This window comes from Chenopodium album, chromosome 8 (genome assembly GCF_948465745.1).
Source record: "Chenopodium album chromosome 8, dcCheAlbu1.1, whole genome shotgun sequence".
Lineage (NCBI taxonomy): Eukaryota > Viridiplantae > Streptophyta > Magnoliopsida > Caryophyllales > Amaranthaceae > Chenopodium > Chenopodium album.
In genome coordinates this window covers 73,590,600-73,607,155 of record NC_137841.1, presented here as the reverse complement: position 1 = coordinate 73,607,155, position 16,556 = coordinate 73,590,600, and the positions used below count along the sequence as shown (strand labels likewise).

Below are 16,556 nucleotides of genomic sequence, written 5' to 3'. Positions count from 1 at the left end.
TACAATCGGATCAAATTTCGTCTAGTGTATCAGTGTATGGTCTTCATAGCTCTCTATGCACCATTAAATAAATGTATATACTGTGTATACATAATATACAATTATAAATACCATTCAATAGTATGTAGTGCACACACCAAAACTTGATTAATTGATAGCATGTATGATTCGGAGTAAAATTTACCTATGGTATCATGAATGAAGTACTATTACTATTATCTAGAAATTTACATGGTGAATGTGATGTAATGAAATCCTTTGAATCATAAAAGATAGATCGATGATGGGGTACGGTTTTAGGCTATCATCTAGAAATATATTAAGATTATAAAAACTTGCAATTATAATACGTAGCAAGTAACATGAAGATCATCTATACAAGTATGCTCTCTATATAAAAAAAAAAAAAAAAAAAAAAAAAAAAAAAAAAAAAAAAAAAAAAAGTATATTAATGAAACTTGAGAGAAAATATGGTTTAAAGTATGGTTTGGTGAACAATAATGGGAAAATTGTAGAATAGTTGCAAAATGCCGTTACTTTAATATTAATTTGGAAGTTAAATCTGGTACTTAGGTGAAAGTAGCTTTGACCACATAGTGGTCACGGAAGCTGGATTGGTATGACTACTATATCGCACATCTCATCCTCATCTTTACATCACGTATGACCTAAGTGAAACAAAGACAACAATGTCATTATTGTCATATAATAAGTTCTAGATAGAAAAATTTAATACTACGGAGTACTATTCTATTCATTCTACTACTAGTATCTAGTACGTAAAATAGAGAAATGTGGAATAGCTCAACAGACTTGTATGTTTCGTAAATCCTTAATCTTCTTGTGCAATTAGTTTTAGCTCACTCCTTTGCATTGTCATATGTAGTTTGTTTTCTTATTTTATTTTTAATTAGTCTTGAGAGAAGGCTTTTTTGTCTAACTTCGTGTATCTTTCTATCTAGAAAAAGGAAGGGAAAAAAAAAAAAAAAAAGGCTGAAAGCCCATAACATTCTTGTTAGATTATTAAGAACTATATAGGCTTTTGAAATATTCAAAGTCTTACCTTCTTCAAATTTGCTATTGATAATGTGTATAGAGAATTTTAAGTATTGACACTGTTTTACAGAAAATTAAAAGTTCTTACGTGAAATTTAATAATTTATCTGTTCTTTTAATATTGTACCATTTGCCTTTTAAAAAAAGTTTGAGAAATATTGCGCAATTTTCACTTAAGGATAAAATAACTCTATTCACACTACAAAGACCCAACATATCCTTAAATTTAAACCCTTATTCTTTAGTTTATGTTTACATTACATGAACAATTTTGTAATTTTAGTTTTCTATCGCTTCATTTATTTCCACTATCAAAATTAATGTGTCCAACTGATATGGTGAAATAATTTTAAAAATGGAGGAATTTCGTTTTTGGATACCACTTGCAAAATTGCATAGGTTCCTAACATTCCTTGATGTAAATTGGACAGTCAGTAAAAGATACACCATATTACTTGTACTGTTGTACATAAAATGGCTAACAAGTACAAGGGTATTTTGTCATTCTTTTGCATACTAAGCCCAAAAGATAAGGCGAGGCAGACTGGGTAGTGTACATAAATGTTAACGTTAAACAAATTGGTGGGCTTTTTCCGAAGCAATTCATACCTGGGCCTTGCTCGTATTTGCCTTTTTCAACACGGTGGAGTATTGTTGGAATGCTGAAAAAAAAAATACTCATTCAGTCGTTCTCCCTTTCTTCGTATTTTATTACTCCGTATTACTTGTTCCATTACTTAAAAGTTTTCAAAAAAGAAAATTAACAAGTATAAAATACGATTGTAAAAGGAAAGTGGAACAAGTAATAAAATACGGAGGGAGTATACTATTATGATTATATTCCCCATTTCCCCTTATTCATTGTTGAATTTTAATATTTCATACATTACAGAGTAACTTTGTTTATATTCCATTGTTTTAGGTTCTTGCTAACGAACACTCTCGGTGATAAATAAGCATATAAAGTAGCCTAAAGTGGTACTCCGTATTAATTTGGAAATGCCTGATTAAATCACGCGTCGAACAATGTAATTTATAGATTATTAAGTTACATATAAATAAAAGGTGGAAATACAAGGTTATTTTTTTTTTTTTTTTTGGTAAAGTAAAGATAGCACTACTCAATGACTCATTTGATATCTTTATTAGATGTACAACTTTTGTATAGGTGTTTTCCACATATTTTATTTTTACAAGTTTTTCTTTGCTTAAGAAACCTATAAAAACTTTTGTAACCTTTCACAATTGTGCACAGAATGCAATAAATTTGAATTTTAAAGTGTATCCAACTCCATTGGTATTTAGTGCATTTAATTAAATTTAAAACTACTATACAAAAGTAATCACCAAAATTATAAAAGCAAAAGGTAGAAAAAGGTATGTTAATTGTCAAATATAGAGTATATAAAAAGGAAGCATATTTTCCTAGATGCTCCCTCCCCTCTTACGCATAGGGGACATATCACATAGTTAGAGAATCAACAAAAATCATACACATATATAAAAAAAATTCAATAATTTTATTTTTGTGTCAGCAACTAAAGATAATATAGTTAGAACTTTCTAAGAGGGTCATGCAGATTCATGAAATTCCAAATAGAAAAGACACCAAAAATTGTTGGGAAAATGAAAGACTCGTTCAAAAAAAAAAAAAATAAATAAATAAATAAAATGAAGGGTTGAAAGATGATGTGTTATGGACCACGGTCCTGTTCCCCCGTTAATGGGTGTGTGCTTCTTCTACGTTGTTGTCCGTTTGAAGAAGTATGATTATGATGATCCCTCTATTCACATCTCAACAAAAGCAAACCCGAAAAAAAGGGGTCGGACCACGTAAGATTAAAGCGTCCTTACCTCTTTAGAAAAAGTTTATCGGAACAAATTATTCATGGTGTGATTTGATCATGTTATCATGTACAAAGTATTAAATAAATATAAAAAATGAGTTTGCATTATTTTTATGCTTCAATTATTTTCATAATTAATACATGAACAAAGTTTAGTTAAGTTGGTTTAGAGATTGTTCCTCAAAAAAAAAAAAAAAAAAAAAAAAGTTGGTTTAGAGATTTAATAAATTAATGTGGCTAGTGATTTGTGCAAATTCTTTTTTATATACTCGAAACGGACGAAATCAGATTTTACCTAATTATTCGTATTGGTTTGTGTTATATGTAGTTTGTAATGAATAAGAACAGCTCATTCTATCAATAGTAATGCTATTAGAAGATAGAGTAATAATAATATCCTTTTTTGTTTAATTGTTTTAAAATGCTAAGCAGTGTTTATATACTCTTGCTATTTTGTCCCTTTGTGTGCACAAGCTAAGGGCATGTTGCAAGAATAATTTCTTTTGATGGCATATCGAAATACAAAAACATCTACTAGCTTATAATTAAAAAATTAAGTTCGAGGAATAATGCAATTTTGAAGGCGAAATATGCATACATATATACTATATAGGCCACCATTGGAGATAGGCATAAAATAATGCATAAAAAGTGTTATATTCACTTGATTTTCACTTATCTAAATCTTCTTAGATATGGTCATATCTTCCTAGCTCCCGACTCAAGACATATTTCTTACATTTTGTTTTGCAAAACTGATATATTTCATACATTCACGTCTATATTTTTTGAAATATTTAACACAGTAATAGACTAATACAGTAAGAATTATCCCCAATTTAATATCAAAACCCTTCAAATCCTCGTCATACCAATTCTAGGCAATATTTCTTAAAAACATCGAAAAAAAGAAAAATCCTTTTGAAAAATAAGCTACTCATACATTTAATCTATCCACGTTTATACAAAGGGAAATCAAAATAACATTAGATAACTTATTGTCTTTGCTGTCAACGTGATACTCTGTATGTCTTTAATTTAAACTCAAAGAAGTATAAATCTTACGAAACGGTATTTTTTTTTTTTTTTTAATCAATGCAAAATGAATACATAGTTGGTTACATCATAAGAATTGACAAAAGAAATTACTCCATAACACCAAAGTAGGCCCCAACATTAAACGCATGCAATATATGAAAATCATGACTTGCTTCCAAAATTCAAACTTTATTTAATCACTCTATTATAATTTATAATCAAAGCATTAAAAACACCCTTGTGCCAAAATAAAATTCAACACTGACTACTTGACTAATACCATGCGGCTCACTGTTTTCTTCCCGGTTTTCTCTTCACACGCTTTGATTTCACCCCGGTCCGACCGTTTTTTTCTACATAACACACAAATATCTTTTGTCTTTACTACTCCGTATCATGTTTTAGGGTTTAAGTTTTCTTGTAAATTTCGTCAAATTTTCCTTAGTCTTTATCATGTATATTCCTAATATGGATTGTTTAACAAGAAACCCGATTAATTAATTAGTAAAACATTTTAAAAATTAAAGGATAAACTTAATACATAGGAATTTGACTCATGTATCATAACTTAGCTTTTTTTTTTTTTAATTAACCGTAAATAGTCAAAGTTTTAAAATAGAGTAGTTGCATGATGGCCGTCTCTTCTATCCACACTAATTTGATGTCTTATTTTAAGGTGCAATTATTTTTGGTTGATTTGGATTACCACAAGCAAAGAAAACATACTTATTTAGTTATTTTTCAATCTCTTATAATAGTCTTTTATCACAAAAAAGATAGTTAAGGGCCGGCCTTGGTGAGATTCTACTAATCTTCATTACAAATCTTGTATTGACATTTAGTGATACAGAGACAATCTTTAGTTGGAATCATTCTCTGTTTGAAGTCCATCTTACATTCGAAAATGTTCTTTTTTTTATAAAGCTAGATAAGGCTAATGATCGAGTTATTAGTGTTTTATATAATTTTGTCATTTACTTTATGTTAGGTGTACCAATTCGATCGGATACATTCATTTCAATAAAATTTAAGTTGACCGTGAGTAAACCTTCGATTGATATAGGTAAGATTGAGCTACCCTGGTCTCTTCCTATGAAGCAACTAATAATTATATATGTTCCATAATTACCTAGCTTAGCTTGCTCGATCAATGTAGTATATTATCCTTTGTTTTGTTTGTGTGATGGACATCTTTCTAAGGGTCAGTACAAGTGGATTAGTGAAACATACATACATAATTATTTGAACCTATATAGAAGAACGACCAAAGCACATGCAATGTATGTATGTCTAATTGTCTAGCTAGCCCAATTATTGATGAAGTCCTAATTAACCCTAATAATGAAGATCAAACTAATTAGCTTGGCACGAATGATATCAATTGATGTGCATAACTTTTTCAGTATTAGCAGCTACGTATAAAAGATTCTTTGAATAAAAAGTTAATGCACATACTTATTACTTAATTGTTTCTAGTATAGTTATTTCAATATCTAAACCATAACCCTAATAAAATTTCCATTTATTAAAAAAAAAAACCTAACCTAGAACTCCATACTACAATTTTTGAAAACACTAATGTTAATACATTATTACATACATAGATTAATCGCACTTACCAATTTACCATTACATAGATCATTGTCATACAGGCAAACACTAATGCTAGTATTCAAGTTAAGCTGAATACAAAGTATATATTCATAAATTCATATACCTAGCGGTGTATATTAATTAAGGGTACTCCGTACAAAACTTTTTGGCCGAATATAAGAAAAAAAAGGTAATTTTTCTCTCACAGTTACAAAACTTTCAACGGGAAAAACCTCATGTAATTAAGTAAGTCGTGCACATGTTGGAACCTTTTAATTAAATCCATCTATTCTGATCCCTCCATTCCATGGAATACCCCCATTACGTATTATTTACAACGATTAGACATTTTTCCTCTCCACTTTATTTCAAATCATTGCAAATAATATGTGACGAAGGTAGTATTTGATAAACTTTGACTTTTATTACAACTTTGACTATATTTTCTTAAAACTTAGATGTTCGATTAATTTAAACAACAAAAGTCAAAACATGTCATATACGTAGTATTAAAAACGAAGGGGAGTACAGTACTTTATATTTTTAAATCCTCTCTCAACTTAACACTCTCGTTCCAGTCCCACAAACTTCTCGCAACCAAAGAAGCAAACACCCGATATAGACCGATTTATATAGACGAAGTCGATGTTAGAGATTTATAAGTTTGTAAGAGCATTGCCATCAATGAGGAAAATTTTCCTCATGAGCAAAAATGTTGAGCAAAAATGATGAATTTGGTACTACAACAATGAGGAAAAAAAAATATGCTCATGAGGAAGTCCAAAAATGCTCATAGGATGAGGAAATCTCATGATGAATAGTGTGTAGTGGGCCCCACAAAAATCAACAAATATATGGTGATGTGTAAGAGAGAGAAATGTAAGTGGAGTATTGGAATAAGTAGGAGAGAGAAAGGTGAGGAAATTTTTTTTGATCATTGATGGGGTAAAATTTCCTCACCAATTTTCCTCATGAAATAAAGGAGAGAGAAAGTGGATAGAGAGAGAATGAGGAAAATATTTTTTCCTCATTGTTGTGCATGCTCTAAGGGCAAATTTAGGTAGTTAGGGCCCCACTGGAGCGCCAAACAGTCCATATTCATAATATCATATTCATAATTTCATACTCACATTATTATTACACAAAATACACTACTAGTAGTTTTAATAATACACCCTAAACTCCTTTACTCGTTTACTACACGCGCCTTTTTCAAACTCTTTTTTCCCTTCTTTCGGCAAACACTAATCACTATTAATACTACCTCGTTAATTAAACCATTCTTTTTTAACAATTCCAAAACTAACGCCGTTAACACCCTCCTCCAATCACACCTCACCACGTGTCCTTCAACTGCGTGGACCCACGCGCTTATTCCGTCAAACTCTCCTCCTCATTCCTCAACCTCTTCTTCTTCTTCCTCCTTTTTCTTCCTTTATTTTTATTCTCACATTTCTCTATTTTCTCTCTCCTCCATTTTCCCCCAACTTTCTCTCTCCTCATTTTCTCTCTCCTTCGCCGGGATCTTCTTCATTTACCGGCGTCCCCCAATTGCTAGGTTTTCCCCATAATATTATTGATTTTAATTAGGTTTTCTTGATTTACATTTTTTTCTGGATCTGCAGTTGTAGAAGAACAATTCAATTGGGAATTAATTTTGGTAGAAATTCAAAGAAAAGTCCGATTTCGATGTCATCGGCAATAATTACATCATCATCTCCTTCATCTCATACATCATACTGGTGTTACAGATGCAATCGATTTGTTAGGGTTTCGCCAAATCCAATTTCTCTCACCTCCGCCATCTCTTGCCCTGATTGTCACGGCGGTTTTCTCGAAGAAATCGACTCGCCGCCGGCACCGCCGCCGCCGCTTCCGTCTCAGCTTTCATCCTCTCCTCTCGCCGACTCCCGACGACGTCGTTTTCCGGCAGCAGCGATGTACATGGTGGGAGGAAACCCTAATTCGAACTCGAACTCTGCTTCTTCTCGTGAGTCTCTCTCCTCTAGCCCTAGACTTCGTCGGAGTCGGAGAAATGGTGGTGACCGGTCACCGTTTAATCCGGTAATAGTTTTGCGGGCCCCATCGGAATCAGATGCCGCTGCTGCTGCCGGTGGAGGGAGCTATGAGCTTTACTACGATGATGGTGGAGGATCTGGTCTTCGGCCTTTACCTGCTAGTGTATCGGAGTTTTTGCTGGGTTCGGGTTTTGATCGGTTGTTGGATCAGCTAGCTCAGATTGAGATCAATGGGATTGGGAGAGCAGAACAACCGCCTGCTTCGAAAGCGGCTATCGAATCAATGCCTACGATTGAGATCGTTGATGAGCATATCGAAGGGGAGTGTTATTGCGCGGTTTGTAAGGATGCATTTGAGCTGGGTTCAGAAGCAAGAGAGATGCCCTGTAAGCATATCTATCACCATGATTGTATATTGCCATGGTTGTCTTTGAGAAATTCATGTCCTGTTTGTAGGCACGAGTTGCCCTCTGATAATAGGGTTGATTCGCATTCGCACTCGCCCGAGTTGAACCCGGGCCAAACTGGTAGTAATAATAACAATAATAGTAATGCTCAAGGTGGTTTGGTTGAGGGGAATGAGGATGAGACTGTTGGGTTAACTATTTGGAGGTTGCCCGGTGGCGGGTTTGCTGTGGGGAGGTTTGCAGGTGGGAGGAGAGGTGAGAGGGAGTTGCCTGTGGTTTATACAGAAATGGATGGTGGGTTTAATCAAGGAGGTGTGCCAAGGAGGATTTCTTGGGGTTCTAGAGGTGGGAGGTCAAGGGAAAGTGGCGGAATTCGAAGGGTTTTCAGGAACTTGTTCTCTTGTTTTGGTGGAGGGGATAGGAATCAATCACCATTGGAGGATTCTACTAGTTCAAGCTCGGATTCAAGGATTAATAATAGCCAGAGGAGTCGAGCAACTTCGTTTTTTAGCGCCTCTTCGAGGACACGAAGCAGGGGTTTTGAAATGGGGAGCCGGATACGAAGATGGTGATGTCGTCGAAAAGCTTGGAATTTGGGAAAGGAATGAAGATGGGATTAGATTGGGGGGGTTGGATTTTGTACATAAAACATGGGAGGGATGAAGGAGAGTTGGAAGATTGATTAGTAGACAAAGTTTATATAGGAAAAGGGGGAAAAGAAATGAGAGGTTTAGAAGAAGAACAAGAAAGTGGAAACCTTGGAGAAGTGTATGCAATGGCAATATGAATTGCATACTTGGTTGAAATGTATTGTTGTGTAATCCAATATAATCTGTTTATTTTCATCAATTCTAAGGTACCCTTTTTTGATAATTTGTATTTAGTTGTTTGAAACTTATTAATCATTGTTTTATCTTGAATCAATTTTTTTGTTTAGAAAGAATCAAAATTAGTTCAATAATATGTGTTCATTGTTGAGATACTATCTTCTCTCCATTTTTATCTGTTTGGCTCAATTGCTCCTCAGGTTGCTAGAAGAGAAAGAATTGAATTATTGGTAATTTGGCTTTTCTGTTGGAACATGCCAGGGAGAAATTTTGACATTGTTGAGTTAGATCACTGTATTTGAAGATCAATTAAAGCTTTTCTTGTTTTTTTATTTTGAAGTTGTTGTCAGATCATGTCTGTTTCATTAGCATTCCGTTGTAGAATTTTGCAATTTTGTAGTTTTTGACATTAGCCAACAACTGTCATAGTGTCATCTATCATATGCTATTATTGCTATATACTGACAATCTTGTACATGTGCAACAATGACCTTTTATTATCTACTTGAGCTTGATTATGATCCTTTCCCATGCAGTTTTTCTTTTCTTTTTATGGCTAGTTAATGTTTAGTAAATAGTTGCTTGAAGTATGTCTGATATGCTGGGAAGGTTCATTCAACTATAAGCCATTTCCCTTGTTGATTACCATTGAATCTGTGACATAAGCTTGTTTTGGTATCTGTTTTGATGGTATTAGCTTGCTTATTTGAGCAGCCGGTCTTAGCTTTGCTGTATACTCATATGTGGATTAGCTTGCTAATTTCAATTGTCGGTAGTAGCTCTGCTACATGTGTGTTATACCGGTATTAGCTTGCTAATTTGAGCTGTCTATGGTAACTCTGCTATGTGTGTAGTATTAGCTTGCTAATTTGAGCATTCGATAGCAGCTGTGCTATATGTGTTTGTGTTCTGCTGTTGTTTCCAAGGTTGTTGAGTTTTGAAGAATTACTGTCGGAGATGCAGCTCATTGAGCTCTGTTTTTGCTTAGAATGTATGCTCATAATTCTGAATCACTAGGCAACCATACCTTTGTTCAATTATTCCTATCGTGATCCTTCTTTCCCTGATGGCCTGTTGCTTCGGGCAATTGAATCTTTCAGCAGCATGTTTCGTTTTTGGCCATGATATTGATATGTGCTTTGTAGAATGAATGGTTTTATGTTATTTGTTTATCAAATAATTGAACCTACATAAAATTTTGGCTGTCTTCAATTTGTTTTCTCATGTCATTTAAATGATACTCCGTGATTTAGTGGTTAAGACAGTTATAGAGAGCTGGTTGGAACCAGATAAGCAGCTCCTTTTGTGATTTCTCTTTCGAGTGTTTAATTTGTCATTCCTTTGGTGTCTTAATTTTCTAATGGCTTGTTCTTTATGTTTTTTTTTTTGTTAAGACAGAGCTAAGTGATTACCAGATCAGCCACCTTTCTTAGCTTTAATTATCTTGTTGCATAAAATCCATTCTCCGTAATACATTTTAAACATTCTCTGTAATACGTTTTACTTTTCGAAATACGGATTATCTCTATTTTTAAGAGAATGGTGAGAGTAGGGGGTGCTAATTGAGTTGAGCAGCTCGCGAGCAAGTCGTACTCGACTCGGTCAACACTCGGTCAAAACTCGACTCAAGATAGCTCGACTCGAATTCGACTCGACTCGAGATGTTAATGAGCACGAGTTGAGCAAGCTCTAACTCGACTCAATATGCTCGTGAGCAACTCGATAATATATTATTAATATAGAATTTGTAAACAAAGTTAATCTTTAAACAAATTTGACACTTATTAAGCCTTAATTTATATCATAAAAAAAAAAAAAAAGTAAATTTTTAATAATATCTATATATAATAAGAAAAACAATATAAATTGAACAATAAATAAATAAAGGCATATAATAATAGAAGGACCAAAATTTTAATGAGCAGATTGTGAGCTACTCGACTCGACTCAAAACTTTAACGAGCACGAGTCGAGCAGGTTTTATTTGCTCGAAACTTTAGCAAGCACGGGTTGAGCACATGCAAAAAGTTTTCGAGTTGAGTCGAGCACCTATCGGCTCGTGATCGACTCGCTCGATAAGCAGCCCTAGTGAGACAGAGCTAGGTGAATGCTCTTCATGCTAACTAGTTCATCTCAACTGCAGCATGGGAAGTGGAGTCCCTTTTCAAGTATGGGAAGGAATCATAAAAATGTGCATTATTACATTCAAGATGTAATCTTTTAACATTTTTTGGCGTATTATAAATCAGAAATTCCTTGTAATATTTAGTTAACTGTGTTAGAGTAGTCTTCATAATAGGTGTTATGCATGATGGGAAATTAGTCCCACATTGGTGGAATAGAAGTTGGTTATATAGGTTAGTCTATATATCTTAGTGTTGGGATGGAAGTCCCACATTGGTAGAATAGAAGAAGTTGGCTTGTTCAATTCTATTTAAGTTGTTATTGGGAAGAAATTCCTACTTTGGTTGAATAGAGAATGATAGCTTACTCTATTCTATTTAACTTGAAGTTGGGAAGAAACTCCCACATTAGTTAAATAGAAAAGTATAGCTTGGAGGTAGTCTATAAGTTACTCTATTCTATTTAACTAGATGTTGGGAAGAAAAACTCCTACATTGGTTAAATAGAAAAGTTTAGCTTGGAGCTAGGCTATAAGTTTAATAATTGGGGCAACACAAAATTTTCAATGTGAGTCGTGGTTATGACCACGGGCCCGGTCGGGCGGGCTTTGCTTGATTGGGCACGAGCATTAACTAAGGAAAGTACTTTTTGCTCGCCCGATAGGGTTAAGTTAGCTCGATCGGGCGCGAAAGCAAAATTATTTTCCTAAGTAGGGCTGTGCGCGGTGCGGTTTGGATCTGAAACCGCACCAAACTGCAAAATTGCGGTTTGTGATTTTTTCAAACCACAATTTTATACAAACCGCACCGCAAAATACGGTTTGGTGCGGTGTGGTTTGCGGTTTTTCCATAATTTTTTTACCTCACAAATAATGATTATTTGCTAATCTTTTGTTATGAAATTTTTACTTGGAAACTGTACAACTATGCAAATAATTCAATAAAGTAGTGCTTTACTTCAATGTTAATAGTGACCCAGTAACATGCCAAGGCAAACATGGAGCAAAATCATTAAGTAAACCACAACCACTCCATTGCAACTCCAAAGTATAAGAAACGGAGAGTAATAAGAAAGAAAAACTTTGGTTTTCTTAATAATGACCCACACAATTCAGTACATATAAATACAATATAAGAGTCTTCTTTCCATATAAGAGTCTTTGCATTAAATTGCGGTTTGCGGTGCGGTTTGGTTTGAAATTTTTTTGAAACCGCACCAAACCGCAAAACCGCGGTTTGGTCAAATTTGAAAACCGCACCGTAATTTCCAAACCGCAAACCGCACCAAACCGCAAAATTGCGGTTTGGTTTGCGGTTTGGTGCGGTCTAGACCGTACTCTGCACAGCCCTATTCCTAAGTGTAGATGGCCCAATCGGGAGGGCATTGCCCGATCAGGCGTGGGCCTAGTTAAAAGTTTGTCAGTTTATTTGCCCGATTGAATGAATGCAAGTAGTTACTTTCTTACGGTTAAATTAGTTATGATAATGGTAATTTTTCATTAAAAGTCTGATTATCTTAATTAATTTATTTTTGGAAATGGTGACTCTTGGAATAAAAGGTTGTTCATTATATATAATTAATTGCTCCAAAATTATTACTTACCTTATTATTTTTATCTTCTTCTTCCTTTTCTATTCTTATTGTTCTTAAAGTGTTCTTAGGGAGTTCAATTACATTACTTTAATTGATCTCAAATTTAGGGAAATCTTGCAAGCATATTAACCGGTAACCCATAGCAATCATAGTGGGGGTTAAAATTGCTTTAAGGACAGTGTAAACATACTACAGCAGGAAGGATTATTTAAAAACTATAGCAAGAAGGAATATTTAAAAAAAGAATATACATTATTTCTGAAAAGAATATATAATTCTTCTTAATAGAGCATACGTGTAAAAAAAAAAAATACTATATAATAAAAAGAACATACTCCAAAATTTTAATGAACATGAACACTAAACAAAGAACATTGAAATATAAGTAAAGAACATTGCAATAAAAGTAAAGAACATGAACTTATAAATTAAAAAAAAATAGAGCAAAATAATTAAGAACAATTCAAAGACATACCTTGTCCAATAATGTTCGAACTCTGTAATAGAATCAGTGTATTTTAGGACAATGTCAAATAAGTCAGTGAAGCCTTCCTTTGCCCTTACTCCTTTGATGTTTTTCTTGGCATTTTCACCAATGTGCCAAGTGCATAATCGATGTCGACTGTTAGGGAATACAATCCTAATAACTTTGGCCATTAATGCAGCTTGGTCAGTCATGATGGTAATTGGATGTTTGTCATTCATAGATCTTAAGAAAGTATTGAAGAGCCACTAAAAAGATTCCCACTTTTCATTGATGAGAAATCCAATACCAAACATTACATTCTTATTATGATGGTTCATACCCACGAAAGGACCACATATCATACCGTACTTATTAATACGATATGTAGTATCATGGACTAGCAACTCACCAAAAGCATCATAATCAACCTTCATCCTGCTTTCCCGGAAGAAAAATGACTGAAGATGCCCTTTTTCATCAACATCAAAATCATAATAAAAGTCATACTCCATAGCCTTCCTTTCTTTAAAATAACAAATAAGCTGTTTTGTGTCACAACCGTCGAACTTCTTTTTTTTTTCTCACCATCTAATGCAACATAAAGATCTCTTTGAAAAAAGGTAAGATTAGCTTCACCGCCAGCTTGGTTCCTTATTACACGATACGCATCAGCAATAGGAATACCATTTTCAGTCAAGGTAGATACCATATGAATCTGATCCTCATAAACCTGTAATAAAACATTATCACATACATGTTCGTTATCAAATAATACAATGTACATTAAAATACAGTACTATGTTCTTTTACAATATGAATAATGTTCTTTAATGTTGACCAACCTTTCTATGAGATCTTATCAAGTGCCTCTTTGAAATGGGAACCCTGCTATGATTATGCTCCATTTCATGTTTGACAACATGATACAAACCAGTTTCCTTATCAACATCAAACTGGATAAATGCTTTGCAACCGGTACGGTAATCCTTTTTTTGGTACACAGAATCAGACTTCACTTTCTTAAAGCCAGCATAACTACAAACAAGAGTTCGCAAACGAATTGTCTTTTTATCCTCCCTTGTCCTTTTAAGTGCTTTGCCTGTACCAAATCCATGCTTAAAAGCATATGAATTGTACAATTCACATGCTTCTTTGTCTGACATTACTTTTCTAAATGGTAGCTCAGAAGTAGTAGATTCTGTAAAGCCTATACATAACAATTAATAAAATTGAGGATTCTCATAAATATAAATGAACATTGTAGTCAAAATAAATTAACATTGTAGTCAAAATAAATGAACATTATAGTCAATTTAAATGAACATTAGCCAAAATATAAATGAACATTGTATCCAAAATTAATGAACATCATATTCAAATTTGATTGGTGTAGAAAGAGACATAATGAACATTATAGCTAATGTAAATGTACATTGGTTAACAAAACAACGTTATATATAAGATTCATGTAATGTACATTATATGCAACATTAAACAACATTAAACTATAATATAATGAACATGTGTGCTATATATATAATTTTTTTTTTTTTTTTTTTTTTTTGACAGAAACATGTGTGCTAATTTTCTTCAACGTAACACATTATAAACAAAAAACAGAGCAATACATTAATAATTCCAGATTTCAATGCAATCAATTAATAATTCAAGAAATCAATGCAATAAATCATCATTGTGAAAAATAATTATAATTAAATTCAATCAAATGATAATTCAAGATATCAATTTAATCAAATTCAACGAAATTATAAAATCAATAAGAAAATCATGAAATTCAATTAAATTACAAAAAAATTAAACTACATTACCTTTTCCTTCTGTAACAATGTCTTCAGTCTCGCTGAAATCATCATTATCTTGATCATCAAACGCAAAACGGCAATATGAATCATGTCGAAATTCGCCATGATTGGCCATGTTCTTTAGCTTCTCTCTCTTAAAGTTTGATTTCTCCCTATTTCTCTCTCTAAAAATTCACTCAATTTGAAAATTGAAGCCTGAATATAAATTTCCTAGTCTAGACACTATATATATAGAAAGAAGATCCAAAATCAAGTAATTAATAGTATCCAAAAAACAGAGATTCTTTTTTTTTCTATAAAAAAAAAAAAAAAAACATGCGTGAAGGAGGTGGATGCACCAAGCATGGTGAATCCGCCTTCAGGAAGAAAATTTCATGCGGTTATATAAGGGGTAGTCAGTTTTAATTACGAGCAGGCTAAAGTGGTAAAATATAAGTAAATTTCAATTGTTTCCTAAATTTGATAAATACGAATAGATTTCAATATATTAGGTGAATATCTGATTAGTTTATATTATTGACATTATCATCCTTTTGATTGACGAAGCAATTCTTTTTTTTCTTTTTTTTTTTATTATTTTTTTTAAAAAGAACGAAGCAATTTTTCTATACCTTTCATTAAAAAAGATTTTTTTTTTTGAATTAAAAAGAAAAAAAATAATGAATAAGGGTATATTAATAAGGGAGATTAAATTAGTGATATTATTATAATTATTATTATTGATTTGTTCTGGTCTATCTGTTGAAGATAAAATAAGCTTAGAAAATTCAAATACAATAAGTTCAAACAATGAAGTAAAATCAAATTAGGTAAGATAAAATAATTTCTGTCTAATCCTAAGCCTCTCCTTCAGCCCGTCATGTGGTTTGAAAATCAGTGGCGGATGTAGAATAAAATTGAGGATCAAACCTTCATGAAATGCAAACATTTGTACAAAACTTAAGGCTGTGATACTCCACATACATTTTTTATCGAATTGAAGAAATTTCCAACTTGAAATTCACACTTTTATATGATGCATCATGTGTCGTCTTTTTAATGATGCATCATGTGTCTTTTAACGAGTGAATGAAATTGAATTAGGGTGCATGATCAAAACAAAGTCAAGTTGGGATTATTTAATTTTATAATTCATATATGAGACCAACCAAAACACAAGTACACAGCCATACGCAATGTGCTCTATATACTTTATATGAATTAATGGGATGATCCGAATTAATGAATATATTTAGCCATCTACACTTTTAATAAAACTTACTATTGAGGTGTTATGAGTAAAATTACATCATTACAAATTACCATCACAAACTTTTGTCATTTCAAATGTTAATTCAAATTTAACATTTTATCACACTAACATTGTACCATTACTTCGATAAAATTGAGAAAATCAGTCATTATACATATCAAGCATTTTGTAAACTTTTGCCCAAATCATGTTATTTAACCACCTAATAAATCGATCAATTAACATATAAAATCAAAGAAATAACGAACCAATCAACAAATACGAAGAATATTGCAAATATGAGACAAAGTAATATATTCAATACGAGACAAAGTAATATAATACGAGACAAAGTAATACTAACTACACTAAAAGCAATTTTATTGACTTATTTTGTATAAAACAATTGCAGACTCCTAATACAATCTCAACTACGTAAAATGTGAATTAATATTCAAAACATATTCAACTATAAGTGTACATATGTATGTATGCTATATGCATGTACTTACGAAGGTATTATATTGCCTAAT

The 16,556-nt window shown here is 32.7% G+C and overlaps 2 protein-coding genes across 2 annotated transcripts; one reads left to right on the top strand and one right to left on the bottom strand.

Moving 5' to 3' along the window:
* Positions 1–6,975: 6,975 nt before the first annotated feature.
* LOC145642356 (putative E3 ubiquitin-protein ligase RHC2A) lies at positions 6,976–8,941 on the top strand. The gene has a single exon (XM_081693506.1). The coding sequence runs from the start codon at positions 7,224–7,226 to the stop codon at positions 8,529–8,531; it is 1,308 nt and encodes a 435-aa protein (XP_081549632.1). The 5' UTR covers positions 6,976–7,223; the 3' UTR covers positions 8,532–8,941.
* A 3,906-nt stretch (positions 8,942–12,847) lies between these two features.
* Positions 12,848–14,907, bottom strand: LOC145555491 (protein FAR1-RELATED SEQUENCE 5-like). Its single transcript, XM_081617228.1, has 6 exons — positions 14,799–14,907; positions 13,812–14,176; positions 13,555–13,699; positions 13,287–13,438; positions 12,979–13,235; positions 12,848–12,863 (listed from the first exon to the last, which is right to left on the bottom strand). The coding sequence occupies exons 1-6, from the start codon at positions 14,905–14,907 to the stop codon at positions 12,848–12,850; spliced, it is 1,044 nt and encodes a 347-aa protein (XP_081473354.1).
* Between the last annotated feature and the right edge of the window lie 1,649 nt (positions 14,908–16,556).

Bases quoted from the DNA above. Each gene is read 5' to 3' on its own strand.
- LOC145642356 (XM_081693506.1), top strand. From the start codon at position 7,224: ATGTCATCGGCAATAATTACATCATCATCTCCTTCATCTCATACATCA.
- LOC145555491 (XM_081617228.1), bottom strand. From the start codon at position 14,907: ATGGCCAATCATGGCGAATTTCGACATGATTCATATTGCCGTTTTGCG. The intron at 14,177-14,798 runs GTAATGTAGTTT...TGTTATGTATAG, and splicing joins CATTGTTACAGAAGGAAAAG to GCTTTACAGAATCTACTACT. The intron at 13,236-13,286 runs GTAATGTTTGGT...GAATCTTTTTAG, and splicing joins TGAACCATCATAATAAGAAT to TGGCTCTTCAATACTTTCTT.